This window comes from Sturnira hondurensis, unplaced genomic scaffold, assembly GCF_014824575.4.
Source record: "Sturnira hondurensis isolate 20B ecotype Veracruz unplaced genomic scaffold, ASM1482457v3 Scaffold0020787, whole genome shotgun sequence".
Taxonomy (NCBI): Eukaryota; Metazoa; Chordata; class Mammalia; order Chiroptera; family Phyllostomidae; genus Sturnira; species Sturnira hondurensis.
Genome location: NW_028093418.1, coordinates 333,921 through 351,774, shown reverse-complemented (window position 1 = coordinate 351,774; position 17,854 = coordinate 333,921). Strand labels below are relative to the sequence as shown.

Genomic DNA, 17,854 nt, shown 5'->3' with positions numbered 1-17,854 from the left:
ACTGTGAAAGCATGTAGTGATTAAAGCGTGTCCCCTTGGCCCATTCAAAAGAGGAGTGGCAAAAAAGTAGTTGGCCAAGGGCATCTATCTAATAAATATAACCTTTCACCTGGGTTTTGAAGGATGAATAGGAGTTCTCCAAGAGAAGAAGGTACAGTCTAGCCATCAGGCCTAGCATGTGTCCGCAGCATCCAGAGATGTGAAACAGCACAGTTGTTACTTCAGTGACTCGTTAGGATCCATGGTGTGAGTGAGGGAGAGAAGAGCAGCAGCTAAATCCAAGATCACAATCCCAGGGACCTTTGTGAGCTCTGCTCAGGAATTAGGAATTTATCCTCAGTAATGGTACTAAAAATAGCTAACTTTCACTGAGTGCTGCCAGCCAGCCAGGCGGAGCACTAAGCACTTTATAAGGCTCATCTCACTGAATCTTTGCATCAACCCTGGAGGTAGGGACCATAATAATGACCATTTTGCAGGTTGATGAAACCGAAGGCCCAGAAAGCTTAAGTAACTTGCTCACTGTCAAACCTCGCTAAGCAGCAGGACTTGAGTTTGAGCCCAGGTGTCTGTATCTGCTCTCTGCCCTCCCACCTCTCAGTGGTCTCCATGCGGACCAGAGGTGCCGTCAAAAGTCTTGCAATGGAAGGAGAGGGACAGGCAGGTGACCGCAAGTAAGTGGTGTTCCAGCTGCTTTCTCTGTTAGGGGACGTGCCTCTCTCCTGTCCCTCACTTAGACTGCTCATTAAGTGAGGTTCTCTGCCGCCCTGTCCCACTAGGAAGGGGACGATGGGCAAGTGAGGTTTGGGTTGGCGATCCTGAGGAAGAACGAAGTGGGGGGGAGGGTCTGATTTGAACCTGTAGCACTTCCAGGGAGGGATGCTGATGTCCAGGGCCAGTTGGAGGGAAGGGCCCACTTTTGGGGAAGGAGACCTGAGCAGGAGGTGGGAACCTGGGATCATCTGCAGACACTGGTCACTGAGAACCATGGTAGTGAATGAGGTTGTCCAGCAGGAGTGCTGGTCAGTGGCTCAGTCCTGGTGACATTAGCATCACTTGGGAAGCTCTGAAAAAAAAAAACAAAACAAAGCAAAACAAACCTATGCCTAGGCTCCACCCCAGAGATTCGAATTCATTTGGTTCAGGTGAGGCTTGGGGAGCAGCAGGTTTGAAAGCATCCAGGTGACACCCATCCAGGTGAAGATGGGGGGAGAGAGGAGGGTGGAGTCCAGAGCCTTCCGGCATTCTAACCATTCTAACCATCGAGGCAGGAGCAGTCAGCAAGTGGGAAGAGAGCCAGAGTGGAGGTGTCGCAGAGGCAAGGAGGGCGCCTGTCCCAGAGGAGAGGAGTCCCCTGTCTCTTTCTGCTGAGTTAAAAAGGTACATTCTGAGAAGTTCATGGATAGATTTTTTTTTTAAAAAAAGGAATGCTTAATTTTAAAAAAGAATTGTCCGTTAGACTGAGCAACAATGAAGGTCCTGGTGATTGTGACAACAGCAATTTCCCTCTTACCACTGACAGAATGTGGTGCCCAGCACAAATCAATTGTGGGATGCGTGCGTGCATGAATGAATGAACTGGTGAGAATGGAAGTCCTTTTGGGAGAGGGTTGAGGAGTGAGCAGGGAGTGAGGACGTGGAGAGAGCATGTGTAGACAGCTCTTTCAAGGAGTTTGATGGTTTAAGAGGAAGGAGAGAGATAGAGGGGAGCTGGCAGGGGGTGGCGGGGGTCCAGGGAGGGTTATAGGAAGAGCCAGGAGTGGACACTGAGGATGTGGGTGTCCATGCAGTACATCTGTGTGCGGTGCTGGTGGGGCCAGTGCCCCTTCCTCACGGCGAGGGACCGGAGGTTTGTGAGTTAAAACTGTGCCCGTGGGGGCCAGTGGGCCAGTCAGGAGGCCTGGGGTGAGATCTCTGAGGGGTGAAACCTCTTCCTGTGAATCTCTGAGAATCTCTGAGCGGCAGATTTGGGGGCAGGAACTGTGGTTCCTACTGGGCGCGGGGCCAGCAAGGGGAAGGAGATCCCGCTCTGTGGAGAGAAAAGTGTTCCAGAGAGCCATATCTGGGGACAAGACGAGGTCATCTAGAGTAGGCGTCCAGGAGTAGAGGGGCTGGGGTGAAAGTCCTGTGGCTAAATGCACAGCGGCAGAGCAAGGAGAGGGCGAAGCCAGGGGCAGCCTGTGCACGTGGCAGGGAGCACAGCAGGCGCAGGGTGAGCCCGGGACTGGGTGTCCCCTGCCTTCCGCCAGCCCAAAGTGCCCTGAGTCAGAGAGGTCTGAGGCGGAGTTCAGCATGGGATGGTGGGGGAGAGCCTGGATAGGGCATTCAGCCCCTACTCTGGGCCCTGGAAGATTCTGGAAGGGGTACAGTTCAGATACGATGACTGTTCTCTTGAAACTACATCCTGTTGGGGAAAGACAGACTGCCTGCTACTAACCCAACAGATGGAGAACATAATTTTAGATAGTGACCAGTGTGATGAAGGAAATAAAACAGGATGATGTGAGGGAGAGAAGGGAGTCCCTTTAGACCTTCTTGAAGGAGGAGACTGAACTGCAACCCAAGTAACAAGAAAGAACCGATTTTGAGGAGGCCCCAGGAAAGGATGTCTTGTAAAGAGGGAGCTGCTGGTGCAAAGGCCCTGGGGCAGGGCTGAGCTCCTGAGGCAGGGCTGGCAACTGCAGCTGGGGCAGAGGAGACCGGGTAGGGTTGGGGAGGTTCCTCGCCTCCTTTTCCACCCCCACCTTCTTGGTCATCTGCCCCTTCAGACTGCCCCTTCGGCCATGCACGCCACTCAACGCAGGCTGGCAGCAATTCCTGGGGATGAGGCTATATTTAGATCCGACTCTCCTCTCTGTGGGCCTAGAACATACCGTGTCTTTTTAAGATGATCAATATGGAATGGGTGCTATTTATAGAGACCCCACGTCAATTTCTGGGGCCTGAGACCCTCCGATGAGGGAAGGAGTCCAGGGCCAGGCTGTGTCGGGGCAGGCACGGAGGCTGGCATTACAGGGGAGCCATCTGACTCATGGGTTCTTTGAAACTTGTATCATCTCCCCTGCCTGCTGGGCCACCCTCACCTCATCCCTGCAGAGTCATAGCTATGGGCTGGAGAGCTGGGTGCCCACAGCCTCCCCACCTCCAACTTCAGTTCCTTGGGGTGGGGTGGTATCCAGTGTGCCCAAAGCCCAACAGACAATCCCGTTTTGGTTGTTGAAACCAGAGTCCAATGGGACAGTTTATTAATCTCTCTTGTCCATTCTTTGTGCCGCTTACTACTATGAGTAAGCAGAAAGGATACCAAGAACCCCCAGGGCATCTCAGCTTCACCCCACGGCCAGGAACTCTGTCCAGGACAGAGAAAATGCAGGATTGGAGTCCAGAGCTCAGCCTCTCTGGTAGGAGGTCAGTGTGGCCCAGAGCAGCCAGGGGAGGCTGCCTGGAGGAGGTGGAATTGGGCCAAGCCATGGAAGATGCACAGGCTTTGGAAAGGTGAAAGGGATCGTTTGTGGTCCTGTCGTGGGAATAGATTGTTTCTGAGCTAACACTAGACTTCTTTCTTCCTCTCTCCTCTTCAGTGTCTTCCCCTGATTAAACCTCCCAGGGAGGCAGTGGAAAGTTGAGTCCCCACAGGGGTAATAACTGAGTGGAAGGACGGAGCTGCTCTCACAGCATCCGCATGGTCCCAGGGAAGGTCCCTCACCCGCTTGGAGATTCCACTGTTGTCACCTCAAGGGCTTTTGATCCCCTCTTAGAGCCCGGGAAGGCGGAGGACCAGTGCTGGCTACTCCAGAGGCTCAAGGTCACACGGGGATGCTGGTGGCTCTGAGCCCAGGGCCTGGGTCGCCTGGCCCCACCCAGGTCTTGCCCAGGCGGTCCCCATGCTTTCTGGGAATAGATTTTGAACAGGAGAAAGGCTCTTCCTGGCATCAGGAGGGTAGTAAATGCCTTTCTGGCGGGTATCGATTCCTCGAAGGCCTATTTGAAGGGAGGACCTGGCCCAGGAGGCGGTTTTCAGAGGGACAGCTGATCGGGGAGAAGTAATGTGGCTGCAGGCACCAAACCAGTTCTCGGGCAATATTAACGGTGCCCCCATTTGGGCCAGGCTGCAAGGTGCCCTAAATCCCCATCTAAGATGGGGGGTAAAATCAGACCCTGGGAGGGACCAGCCCAGCTCAGTCAATACCTCCTACATGACTGTCAGAGCCCCAGCCTCATCGACTCGGGGCCGACAGCTGGAAAGTGTCCCAAACAAGCCCCCTTGGAGCCCACCTTCTTCCTCTGGGCCTCTTCCCAAGGAAGATCCCATTCCTGGGCCCATTCCTTGCTGGTCCCAAGCCCACCCAAGGGACGCCCAGCTGGTGTGGGGGTGCAGGGAGGCCGAGGGACGAAGGCCTGCTCAGCACAGGACCCTCCGGGGCTGGGTCAGACGCAGCCCCCACTGTTAGTGAAACCAGGCAGCAGCCAGCCGCTAGCAAAATTGGAAACCCGGGGAAAGCCTCCACTCACTTGCTGGGCCTGGGTGCCTATTAGATGGATAATTGCTGAGCTTCTGTTTCAGGAAATGTCTGAGGGAAGGAGAGAAAAAACTCCTGAAGGATCCCCCGGGGCTGATCATGCCCAGAGATAGCTGGACTTTGGGTCCCTTCCAGCCCTCACCTTTGTGATTGAATTAAGGGCTTGTCCCCAGATGGGTCAATTATGTTCACAGTGCATGGCACCGGTAACTTAGATGACACTCACCAGCAGACACAAAGTCAAAATTTCAAGGGTGTTACGTTGAGTAAGAACACATAAGAGTCCCCGTACAGCACGATCGTGTGTATGTGAAGTTCTAGAACAGGCAATAGTAACCTAGGGTGATAGAAATCAGGAGAGTTGGTTGGAAGGGGACTGTAGGGAACTTTCTGGGGTGATGGAGATGTTTACTATCTTAACTGGGGGAGGAGTTACCCAGGCATATACAATTGTTAAAACTCACCCCCCTGTACACCTAAAATCGGTGCACTTTCTTGTATCTATTTTATACCCGTTTTAAGGAGTGGGAAGGGAGACGAGCCGCCCCTTTTTGGCTGCCCTTGGCATGGACACTTGTGGTGCAGGCTGTGTATGTTGGTGGATTGGCCTCTCTCCCTCTTGCGGGCTGAAGAAACCCTGCAGAGTAGGTCCCTCAGGCTTCTCTGGGGGCATTTCTCCCACTCTCAGTGCACACAGTAGGTGCCCCATAAACACTCCGGTTGCCATGGCATCAGTGCTGAAAAATCAGTGCTAAAATTAGTTGGAAGAAACTGGGCTAGACAGAGACTTAGGATGCTGGTTGCTGTCTCGTGGGCACCTGTGTGCCAGGAAGGGCATTTCCTGGACCAAGGTGGGGTGCCTTTCTGGCCCCTTGTGTGTCCTGTGTGGGTTCAGACGGTCTGGGGTCTGGGGCAGGAGTGCCCCTGGGTGACAGAGCCAGCTCTCTGACTTCCGGGAGTGGTACTGCAGTCCTGCTTACCCGAGGTTTCACTTTCCCTGGTTTCAGTTACCCGCAGTCAAAGGCAGTCCGAAAATATTAAATGGAAAATTCCAGAATTAAGCAATTCATGAGTTTTAAATTGCACGCCGAAATGAGTAGTGTGGGGAAGTCTCGAGCCACCCTGCCCTGTCCCACCTTTGTCCTGTGTCTCCGGGCTGTATGTGCTGCCCACCCGTTAGTCACTCAGTCACCGTATCAGATCAGTCATCAAAGCAAGAGAGAGACCGCATTCAATGATTTTTATTGTGGTGTGTTGTTGTAGCTGTTGTATTTTATTATCAGTTATTGTCATTAATCTGTCACTGTGACCGGGTTGCAAATTAAGCGTTATCATAAGTATGTACGTATAGACGTGAACATAGTATACGCAGGGTTGGGTACCGTCAGGCGTCCACTGAAGCTGTCAGAACAGATGTCCGGTCAGTAAGGACGGACCACCGTCGATCATGTGGGTCCACACCCTGGAAACCCAGGGCCCGGGGCGGTGTTGGTTCTGGACTGGCAGCTCAGTGCCACTCAGCACATTACAGATCCCCGATGCATGAAGCTGTAAAAGGGGTGACAGGGAAACTCAAGCTTGGGGAGATGCGGGTGCCGCGTGCCCTGTGGAGGGGGCCCTGAATGACCCGGGGAGTTTGGTGAGATGGATGAGCTGCTTCCAAGCCCTCCACCCCTGTCCTGACTGTGGAAAGTGGAGGGGGATGAAAAAGCAGGTGTCTGGGGCTGAATCCAGGGTTCAGACCAAAGGTGCCCCCCACCCCACCCATGCAGGCTCTCCTCAACTTCCACTCTGGAGGGGGGTCCAGTCTCAGGGACCCCCACCTCCCGTTTCATCCCTGCCTGGGAAATCACTCGGGCAGAGCAAGCGGGTGGGGTTTTCCAGTCAGCTGAATTTCTCAGGGCTTCAGCCTGAGCGTTGGAATTCATGAGATGCAAATGTATGTAAATGAGGGCATCCCCAGCTTCTGGGGTGGGTGTCTGCCTCCGGCAGGGAAGGGGGTGATTCCAGATTGCTGTGGGTGGGGATGGGGACTGGAGAAGGAAAGCCCCCTCAGGATGCCCCCCTCATGAGGACTGGGCTGGACAGGGTTAATGTCGGTGTAGCTTCCAAGAAGTGGAGCTTCAGGGAGTCTGTTAGCTGAGGGCCGCACAAGGACATGCCTTTGATCAGGGAGCAAAGACCTGAATGCACAGGCCACCAGCACCAGCTGGCACCCCCGCCGAGCCTTTGTCCAGGCCTTTACCCCGGGAGAGCCAGGGCTGTGCAGATAATTGCCGGGGCGGGGCCAGAGGGACAGGCTGAAACCTGCGGTGGACCCCCACCCCCCACTACTCCAACCTGTGGCCAGAGCCTGCAGAGCCACCCACAGCCACTGCCATCGACCGGGGTGGCCACTTTCTAGTCGGCTGAGGACAGGTCTCCTTCAACCCATCCCGCCCCTCCTTCCTCTCCTCTCTCCTCCCACCATCCCCGGGCTAGCCGGCCACCCAGCCCCAAAGCGAGTGGAGTTCTGTAAGGGTTTAGGAGAACCTGGAGGCTGGAACTCTGGCAGCACCGTCCAGTAGAGGTACAATGAAAGCCACCGATGCAAGTCACATGTGCAATTTTTAATTTTTGGTAGCCATATTTTACAAAGTAAAAAGAACCAGATGAAATTACTTTTAGTGTACTTTCTTTAATAAATCCAGTCTATCGAAAACATTACCAGTTTCCATTGTAGTCAACATCTAAACGTCGTTAATGAAAGAGTTGGCATTCGTTGCTACTATACGAAGCCTTCAAAATCCATGCGGATTTTCAACCACACATCTGGATTGTCTCTAGCCACAGTCCCAGTGCGCACCAGCCGCGTGTGCCCCGTGGCCGCCCTGTTGGACAGGACAGCTCTGCGGGGCCTGAGCTGGAGAGAAAACAGCTGGGGAATCGTTTCTGCCCAGGAAACTGCCCACCCTTTGGGAGTGGGCAGAAATCGACCAGGTCTCTCTGGAAGCATCTGCCCACCCTCGGGCAGGGCCAGGATGCATAGAGGGAGGGCCGGCCTTAGGGGAGGTCCACGGGGCAGCCCCGTGGCTTTGGAGCAGGGATCCCTGACATGCTTGGTCCAGGTGGGCGGGCCACAAGTAAGCTGTGACCCTTCCTTCCTCCGCTGTGTGTGCCCTCAGGTGGGAGGTGGTGTAGTGACTGGTTAGGCTCAAAGGCCTGGCTGCAGACAGACTGGGGCTTGCGTACCAGACCTCTAAGCATCTCATGCTCTCCTAAAACGGGGGTAATAGCAGCCCTCTTTTTGTAGGATTGGTGAAAGAGTAGAAAAAGGTGACCCACACTTAGTACAGCTCCTGGCATATAATGGCCACCTGAGACTGCTGGGGTGACCCACCCCCAGCTCTTGGTTGAGGAAACTGAGGTACAGAAAGGGGGGATCACATTGTCCAATGTCACAGTGTGGGTCAGTGGCTGGGCAATGGGGAAGTTAATCTTTCTTTCTTTCATTCATTCATTCATTCATTCATTCCTTTACTCACCAGGCCCTTGTAGGCAACTCTGCTGGGCCAGGCCGGGCTCGGGGAGCTCAGGGACAGCCAAAGGGAGAGGTGGGTGTGGAAGTAAATCACCGCACCCGGCGGTGAGGCTTGGATGGCAACACGGGTTTGCCGGGTACGCAGAGAAGGGGGGGCCGCCAGGCAGAGGGGGCAGCAACGAAAGGGTTCTCTGAGCTGGGTCTCTGAGGGGAAAAATAATGACGATGCCACAACCACGATCGCAGGGGACATTCAGGGAACACTTCCCGGGTGCCCGGCATGCACAAGTATGAGTTCATGGATGCCTCAAAATGGCCCTGTGAAATGAGGAAGGGCTATTTTATTAACCCCATTTTACAGATGAGAAAACCAAGGTGGAGAAACATTAATTAACCTAAAAACTCAAGGCAAGTCAGTGGCCAGGAACCAGATCCACAAGCCATCTTGCTTCCAGACCACAGATCTAACCACTTTCCTGTCCCACAGAGGAGCAGGAATCTTCCAGATGGGGAGCTGTGCGTGAGGGGGCTGCGGTGGGGGAGGGGAACAGAGCCGAACACGGGCCTGAGTTCTGAAGCCCAGGGCATTTCCCCCCTGCCCTTCTCAGCTAGATCGGAAGGAGAGTCTCTGCTGGTGACTTCTCCTCATTTCCCTGCCGTTACCTGTTGATTTGGGATCCATCGCCTTGGGAAGAAAAGGCTCTACAATGCCATCTGTAGTGCCCTCTACACAGTGGGTGCCGATTAAATGTTTAATGAATTATTCAATTAATGAGTCCACAAGTCAAGATGCTAATTAGTTTTAATGTGTTCTCCTCAAGGAAGAACTGAAGGCGCTCCTGGGGCTGGCACCTCCAACCCCCTGTTGGGGGTGAGCCCCTGCCTCAAGGGCGGCCACACCCTCTGCCGGGAAGGAGAAGAGGAAGGCAGTGCCACAGGGCCAGGGCACAGGTGAATGAGTGCCCTCGGTGGTCGGTGCCCTGGTCTGAGGTCCCCCCAGGCTGCAGGGCAGGAGAGGGGCAGGCCGCAGAGAAAGCCAGCTGAGATTTTCTAGGAAGCCTGTGAACCACTTCCACGGGGTGCTTTGCAGAGATTTACGTGGCTCCAGGCTTTGATTCCAAGGCGACCAAAATGCCAAAGGTGACCCAGGATGCAGGCCTGTACCTGCTTTCAGGATGGGAAGGGGGTGGGTGGGAAGGGGCTACAAGGAAGGGTTGGCTGGAGTCGGGTTCCTCCTCACGCCTAGGATGGCCAGGTGCCCCGGTATGTCCAGGACTGAAGGTATCTCGGGAGGCAGGGATTTCAGTGCTAAAACTAGCGAAGTCCTGAGTGACCGTGGCTTCACCTCTGGGGTGCCCGCAGCTGCCCAGGCAAACGTGCTCCGTATCAAGACATAGTCACTGGCATTGACAGAGCACCAGCTGTGTGCCCCGTGTGTTCAGGGAAATCTCCCTTCAGGAAGGGGAAACAGAAAGAGGAGACAGTACGGGAGTCCATTTTCAGGTGTGGACAGTCGCTATTCTCCCCCAGTAGCATCTCTGCCCTGATGTGAACACCTGTGCGTACAGGCCAGTAACTTGGAAGGGGGTGGCAGGGCAGCCGAGTCCTAAGGAGAAGCTTTCAGGCTGTTTGGGCAGAGAGCAGGAGGCCAGGAAGGGGTCAAGGGCTGTGGGCAAGGCCTCCTGGCCCAGAGGAGGGAGGACAGTGAGGGTGGGCAGTCACAGGAGGGGTCCTGGAGGAGGTGGAGCAGTGTGGAGAGCAGGAGGTGACTGCCATCACACAGGGCAGGGGAAGTGTTTGGGGGTGTCTGAGCCAGGGAATGGTGTGGGGTGTAAGGGTGGGGGTGAAAGGAAAGAGGGACGATGAGGGTGGCAGTGGGATCCACATGGTCCCAGCAGGGACAGGGAGGCCTGTCCCAGGGCAGTGGCACTGAGGATGGAGGCCTTGATATTGGCAGGAGTGGAGGGGGTGTGGCCAGTGCCCCAGGAAAGGACATCAGGAGGAACCAGTTTGAAACAGAGAGTTCACAGTTTGCTTCTTTTGGCTCTTGGGAGCCGGCAGAACTTTGGGAGAGACATGCTGCTAACCAGAAGCTCATGGCCTTGGGACAGGGTGGAGTAGGCGGTGTCTAGAGCTTAAGTGACGCTGACATGACAGGGAAGACTGGCCCAGGAAGAGGTGTCAGCTGGAAGAAGCTGACCTGGCGTGGGGAAGGAGGTGTAGGGCCAGTGCAGATGGAGAAGCCGGTTCGGGCGAGGCAGGAGTGTTGTGGAGTGCTGTTATCTAGAAGGATAGCTGTGGTCTTTGGATCAGATCAAGTCCAGGCTCTTACGCATGTTGGAGACAGAGAGGCCCCCTTGCTGGTCTTCCCTGTCCGGAGGTAGGTCCTCCCCAGAAACTGGGGACTTGGCCTCCTAGGCCTGAAGGGTATGGCTGGGCCTGAGCCTGGAGCATCCTCAGGCCACCCGCGCCCTTGCTAGCCTGGCACCACCGGAAACCTTGCAGCCAGGGCTCAGCCAGTCTCAGTCACAGCAGGCTGTGGGCCCTGAGCTCCTGAAGGAAGGGCAGGGCCAGGGCCAGGTGCAGGAACAAGGGAGAAAATGGTCCTGCCCTCCTACCTTGAGGCACCTGTGTGGTCCAGAGACAGAAGATGCACTGGGCTGGTTTGCAACCTGAGGCTCCCTGGCCGCTGGGAGCAGGGAACTTCATCTGGAATCTGGTTTCAGAAACCACCGAACCCTAAGGGTTTGGGTGTTCTGCTGGGGGCCAGGTGGGACAAGACCCTTCCTAAGACCCGGGGCCCCATCATCAATGTAGCCAATCAGAAGACCTAGCAGCAGGTCTGAGGAGGACTGCAGTTGGGAAGTATCGGTGAGCACTAATGATATGTGGTGGGGCAGGGGCACCTCCCTCCGCAGTCTCTGAGTATTGCTGAACACATCTGTTTTGCTGCTTGTATTTCTAATGGAAGGGAATGCTTAATTTCAGTGAAAGGTTAATGAGAATGAGAGGCACTTGCCCGCCCAGATTCTTTCCCCATCCTCCCAGAGGTCTGTTAGGAGCCCCTGAACTACATAGACAAGCAAAGTGGATCTCTGCTATTAGCACTGGGCAGAGGGGTCACCCTTGGTGAGGGAGGGTAACTGGTTAGTGACTGGAGGGGACCCCCAGTCTGAAGGATGGGGAGCAATTTATTTCTTCACCTGGATGCTGGTCCCAGGTGCATTCAGTTTGTGGAAATTCACCCACCTGCACCCTTAGGGTCCCTGCAACAATCCACATGAATGGCTGATTTCAATACAAATTTTAAAAACACCTTTACTAGGACAGATGTGTATGCAGGTGCAAGACTGCACACGCGCGCGCGCACACACACACACACACTCATGCTGGTGTGTGCCAGGGAGCTTCGGCAGGTCCATGGTGCATGTCTGTCTCCAGAACCTGGCAGGCGTGTGGACACAGACAGACACCGTGAGGCAGAGGCGGAGAGACTATTTTTAGGAATTAACTCCAAGCAAACGGGGGGCCTCCTGACTTACAGGTCCAGAGATTGCTCGGGGTGGAGAGGGTCACCCTGCAAGGGACTGCCATCGTTCCAGGCTTTTTTTTTTTAAGAAAAAGAATAGTGACATTACTATTTTCATAAAAATAATACGAGATCAGCATACCTTATTCAAGCACTGAAGACAGGGACAAGGAAGAAGGTTGGAATTTACCCAGATTTCCTCCAGTGAGGGAAAGAAATCACCATTCACATTTGGTGATGAGCATCGCAGACGCTCAGAGATGGGAGGGAGGCAGACGTGCTTCTGTAAAAGGGAACCTGCTCCTGCACCTGCTCTTTTTAACGAAGATGTTTCTTTAACTTTACATGAATGCGACCGAACAAGAGGCCAAAGGTCAGGGCAGTTCTTAAAGCCAAGGTCCTGGAACCTCCCAAGGTCCTGGGTCCTGGGGTCCAGAGGCACCCTTTGGTGGTCTGCCTGTGTTGTATGTGCTCGCTGTTTACCTGGCTCCTGGCCAGGCACCTAATTTGTAGCAATCCACTGTGCCTGGGGCCAGGCCCTGGGAGGGTGATGTGCAGGGCAGTGGCAGCTTGTTGGGGTCACTGGCGACATGTTTTGCAGGAGTACGATCGAGGCAGAGTTGGCCGGCGGTGGACAGAAAGGAATTCTGCCCTGGCAGCGGTCTCCAACAGGTGCCCTTCCGCCCTGTGCTCTCAAGCTGGTGCCTGGCCAGCCCCGGGTTTGATGTAATTAGCGACGCCGCTTCCCGGCCGTGTCCTCGTCAGGAGCTGTGCTGACCACATCCTGTTTTGGTGGGGTAGTCAGCAGCGCATTCTCCGGGCTCTGTGTCATGGGCTTGTTCACACCAGGTCCCGGACCCGTGGAGGCTGCCAGGGGCCGCATTCTCCCGGTTTGGCGTCACGCACATATGCCAGCTGGGCGGCCTGGTGGATAAGTGGTCACGGTTTTTCCAGTTCTGCTGGCACGTGGGATTGGTCCTGGTTTGTCAGACTGGGGGGGAGGGGGGCAAGTGGAGGCCTGAGATGCACCCTCGGCATTTCCCATCTTTGGAGGAGTACCGCCATGTCCTGGGGGTTTCACTGAGGGTGCTCTCGGCATGGCTCCCCGGCAGCTGTGCGCACCAGGGTGCCAACAGCTGGATGACAACTCCGGCTGTCCCCAGAAGCCCACAGGATTCAACCAGGTCTCTTTTGGCAGACACGGGTGCCTCTGTCTGCCACCAGATGTCGGCCCACCGAGGCCCCACGTGAAGTCCATGCACCTCCCATGGCCGGCCGGGGTGCGATGGAGAGACCAGGCAGAGTGTCCCCCACGCTGTGACCCCACCACCGTGGCTGGGGAGTCTGCCTGGAAAAGAAGTCCAGAGTGTAGGCTTTGGCCCAGGAGGCCTCTGATGGTCCTCATAGGGCCCCAGGGTTTCCTGTAGAAGGGGCAAGTTTGGGAGGAGGGCTTGCACAGGGTGCCTTCTAATGCCCTTGCCCCTCAACTGTGTTCCTCATCACCTGGTTCTTCATTCGTTTGTTTGGTGCCAGCCCTACTCAAGATCTGGGATAAAAAGGTGACGGGCCCTGTCCTCACCCCATGGGTTGTCCCTGTCCATCCACAGTGTGTCATGCAGTCGCGAAAAGTGTCTCACAGTGTGTTTGGTTAAGGAATCAACAGATGTGAGTGTTTCTTCTTATGCCGCATGGGGCAGAGTGAAGGCGCTTTGGTGACACCATCACTCTCTTCTGCTTGCATTCAGACCTGCTCATTGGGGTGGAAAAGGGAGCAGGGACCCTCTTGCGGGTCCCCGTGCACACCCCTCGGCCTACAGGGCTCTGGGTTCACCCAGGCCAGCATCCACCAGGTGTGCCTGTGGGGATGCGGGGACCTGGGGTCTGGGAGCATCTTTGCAAACCCTGCCCTTCCATCTGCCAGCACGGTCGCCGGTGGGTGGGTCTGGCCACCCTGCCCTCTGGCCCTAGATGTCCCATCAGGCCTGGTGTTTGTGTCTTCCAGCCTCCCCACAGGCAGCCTGAGGACAGCCTGGGACCCAGAAGCAGGATGAGAAGATGGCAGACTTCCTGTTACCTCGGGGCACCGGCAACTTTCACAGGTTCACCCGAGAGTCTCTGGCGGCCATTGAGAAGCGCATGGCGGAGAAGCAAGCCCGCAGTTCGGCCACCTCTCAGGAGAGCCGTGATGGGCTGCCCGAGGAGGAGGCTCTCCGGCCCCAGCTGGACCTGCAGGCCTCCAAAAAGCTGCCGGATGTCTATGGCAACCCACCCCGAGAGCTCCTCGGGGAGCCCCTGGAGGACCTGGACCCCTTCTATAGCACCCAGAAGGTGACTTCCCCCACCCCCTGCCCACGTTTCCACGCAGCCTCCCAGTCTACACAGTGGCCTGGGGAGAGGGCCTTGCCCCCACGCTGGGCTGTTTGGAGTGAGCTCCTCCAAGCTGTAGGGAAGTGAGTCATTAACGATCTCTATTCCAATCACCTTTATTTTGGAGTTCCAGAGTAAAAGGCCAGAAATGTGCGGCCCGAGGTGGCTTGCTGCTATAAAGAAAGAGAGGGCAGCCACAATTTAAAATCTTGCCTTGTGGCAGAGTGCCTACTTTGGGGATTGGTGCGTGTGAAATGGAGGTGGGCCCTGAGTCCCATCCTGAGTTGAGTTTGGGCCCCAAAGCACAGCACGGGATCCTCTCTCCTAACTAGGGACAATGGGAAGCCCCCACAGCCCGCCTCAGAGAATTTCCTGGGCCTCAGCTGGGCCAGGTTGGCCTGAACTGGGGACCTCAGCAACAGCTTCCTGGGCTTTGTGGCTGGCAAGGGGACCCAGCCCGCCTGCAGGAAATCTGAGAGGGGTGGGGAGGGGCTTGTTCTGCTTTTGTCCCTCCTGGGTGTAGGAAGAGGAGAAATGGCTTTTGTCCACTGGGCAGGGTGAGTTCGGATCTCTCCCAGGATGGATTTCTATCCAGAAGGTGTATTCCCCTGCCTGGGTCCCCTGATCTGGCCTCACTTCTCAAGACTGACTGCCCAGCCAGCACCCAGCCTGGCCACAGGCACACCAGGCTCCCTGCAGAGGCCTGCTCCCCAACCCAGCTGCCCTCACTTCAGGCCTCCAAGCTGGAGGCAAGTGGGTTTGAACTTGGGGGAGGCCTTGCCCCAGAAGGCCAGGGACCAAGGACAGTGGCTGCTCACGTCACTGCAGGCAGTGCCTGGGCCCAGGAAGCAGCAGAGCCTGGTAGGATGTGGGTTCCAAGGTGAGTGTGAGTCCGTGGCAGGTGTAGGGGTTGTGTGTCCATGTCGCAGGGCACCTGACTGTGCTCAGAACACGTTTAGGAGACTAGGGGGCTGGGGGGGGTGGGTGTTCCAGATTGGCACCCTGGGTGAATTCTCCAGTGACTGGGAAAGCAGCCTTGTGGGAGAGGAGACCTTGAGTCTGGTCCTACTTCTCCCAGTTCCGGCGACTCAGAGGGATTAAGGTCAGTGGCTGGAGCCATAGTTCAGGCAAGAGTTAGGCTGGAATTTGGGGTTAGTCAGGGTGGGTGGGCTTAGGTCCGGAGGTCAGAACTGGAAGTAAGGATTAAGGTTGGGGTTAAGACCACAGTCGGCAGCGAGTCAAAGTGGCGATTAGGTCGAAGTGAGTTGGGACCCGGCAGAGAACACCGTCATGGCTGGGCCGAGCTTATGGGGGCTGGTGGCAGTTGAGCCTGAGAGGAGTCAGGGAAACTCTTCTGTCCCTGGGACTGGGAATACTTGAACCAGCCTAGGTACGATTCTGGTCTCCAAGCTTTGGTCTCTCCTCTCTGACCCCTGGCTGCACTGCCATGGCCCCGCAGGGTGATTCGAGCACCACAGCCGCACTTTTGGTCCCGATAGATCTGGTCAGCTCCGTTACCTGGCCCAGGTTCAGCGGACCCTGTCTCACCAGCAGCGGCCTGGGCAAAGCATGCCCCCGGAGGTCTGCCACCTCAGCCAGGCTGGCCCAACAGCTGGGGCGGGGCGTGGGCTGTTCTCCCCCAGGGCCAGCCCAAGTGCCTACCACAACACAACACTCAGGCCCCGTTGTGCAGGGTGGACAGTGTCAGCCGGGCGCTCAGGGAAGAGTCTACCCAGGACTGCTCACTGTTCCCCCAGGGGGAGACACTGTGGCGTGGTGTGGGGCTGACATCTGTCCAGTCTCTGGGAGACAGAGTCCCAGGGAACACTGCTCTCCGACGGACTGGGGTCTGCCCTTCCTCACCCCTTAGTCTTCTCTCTCGCCCATGCCTGGGGGGAGGCCACGCCAGGGGGGGTGGGAGTGAGAAGGGAGGAGAAGGAGGCGCATCGACCTGGCTGTGGCAGCAGCTCGGCTAGGACCGGGAGACGCCCCTTCTTGCTGGGACGGTGATTCTGAAAGTGCATGAACTAAATCTCATCCACCCTTGACATTCTGCTAAACTTGACTTCATCCCACTCCAGCTCTGGTGACCCAGTGAGGGCCCACTGACCTGTGGAAGATGCTGCTTCCCCCACCCCTCACTCTCCCTCAGACCCTCTCTTCTCCCCACCCCACCCCTGAACCAGGGCTCTAAGGTTTTGCGCCAACAGCTGCCCCCCAAACCTGTCTCCACGAGGGCCCAGGGGCTGCCACCCCGACCTAAAGCAGCTCTCTGCCCACAGACCTTCATCGTGCTGAATAAAGGCAAGACCATCTTCCGGTTCAGTGCCACCAACGCCTTGTATGTCCTCAGTCCCTTCCACCCCATCCGGAGAGCGGCCGTGAAGATTCTGGTTCATTCATATCCTTTGCAGGCAGTCCTGCTGCGTGGATGCGCAGAGGCCCCCGTTGAAGGCGGGGGGGAGGGGGGTTTCCTCCGACAAGCAGCATGGTCCTCAACCCAGGGGCTGGTTGAAAATGCAGTCTCTGACCCCACCCCAGGCCTGCAGGTCACAACCTGCATTTTAACAAGGTCCCAGCGGATTCCTGGCCCCTTGGAAGTTTAGGAATCCCTGCTCAGATTCTGCAGGAAAGAAATGTCCTAGGAACTAAACTGCTGCGCATCCCAAGAGAAATGAGGCCTGTTGGTGTCCCCTGGCTCTGATATTGGCTCAGGTGTCCCCTCCCTCACCACCCACTTGCAGGGACCTCAAGCGGATCACCCAGGCTCAGCCAAGGAGAAACCGCTTTCCAGTAAAGAGGCCTCTGGTTCCTTCACTTGCGGGTATCTTTCGGGGGACGCAACACTTGCTTTTTGATTAGGTGTTGACAAAATGTTTGCAGTTTCAGAGTGTCTCGAAGAACTCTGGTTAGTGTTCAATTATATAAACCACAGCCCAAAAAAGCCGCAGGCTGCAGAGGAGATCTGTCGAGTGCCGCCGTGTCACGAGGGACATGTACTGGTCTTTGGACCGACCACCCGTGGGATAGAGTGCTGGCACCCAATCACGGCTGTTCCCCAGACTTCAGGAAAGGGGCCCCCCAGATGGAGCCCCTCAGAGAGGGCGGGGGCTGGCTGCAGAGGCACGGTCATCTATTTCACTGTGACGGCCTGGGCAGCCTGCCTTTGACGGGCGGCCGGCTCTGCTCTCCGTGAAATCCATGCTGCTGGTTCCAGAGGTGTGATCAGTCGTGGGTGGGGTGGGCTGGCCCGATGCAGTTCCCGAAGGTCCCCTCACTTCCCCACTCTGGGTGGCCAAGGAAGAGACCTCACCCATTAACCTCTGGGCAGGCAGGAGGCTTCAGGAAAACAGCTGCCCCATGAGGGACCATGAGGGACCATGAGGGACGAAGTAACCAAGGTGGATGCTAATGGCCTGGGGGTCCTCCTCTGTAGGCAGGAGGGAGGACCACTCCTTCCTGGCCCCACAGTCTGCCTCCCCGGGCCTCAGGCCTGATTCTCACCCCAGGGATGAACTGGAGACTCTCGGTGCTGAATTTGTTCTGTGCTCACAGACTCTGCCCACTCCTGCCTTTCTCACGAGGTTGCTGAACCGCGTGTGAGTCTGGGGGAAATCCCACCTTCAGGCTGTGGTGGAGGCATCAGCAGGGTGGTCTCTTGGGTGGGCTGTATTCAGGGGCAGCCTGTCACTCACAGCTCCATCTTTCTGAGACAAGAGCAGTCCTTCATTTAATTTTGAGCCGTTCTGCCACTGCTCCCAAGCCCCCTGTAGAGACCAGGGACCTTGCCAGGCAACCTGGGATTATAAAGTTGCATAAGACCCTGTCCTTGCCCCCCTTGGGAATTTTATAGTCCCCAACAAGTGACAGAACAGCTACAGGAATAGTTGTCATTCCTGCAGGTGTGTGGGCACAGCC

General features: G+C 56.1%; 1 protein-coding gene across 1 annotated transcript in view; it reads left to right on the top strand.

The window, feature by feature from the left end:
- The first annotated feature begins 13,600 nt into the window (after positions 1-13,600).
- SCN5A (sodium voltage-gated channel alpha subunit 5) overlaps positions 13,601-17,854 on the top strand; it is a 77,880-nt gene continuing 73,626 nt past the window's right edge. The window contains exons 1-2 of the mRNA XM_037030611.1: positions 13,601-13,897; positions 16,219-16,337. Of these exons, the coding sequence (XP_036886506.1) occupies positions 13,625-13,897; positions 16,219-16,337 (392 nt within the window). The 5' untranslated portion in view covers positions 13,601-13,624. The remainder of the gene's footprint in view (positions 13,898-16,218; positions 16,338-17,854) is intronic.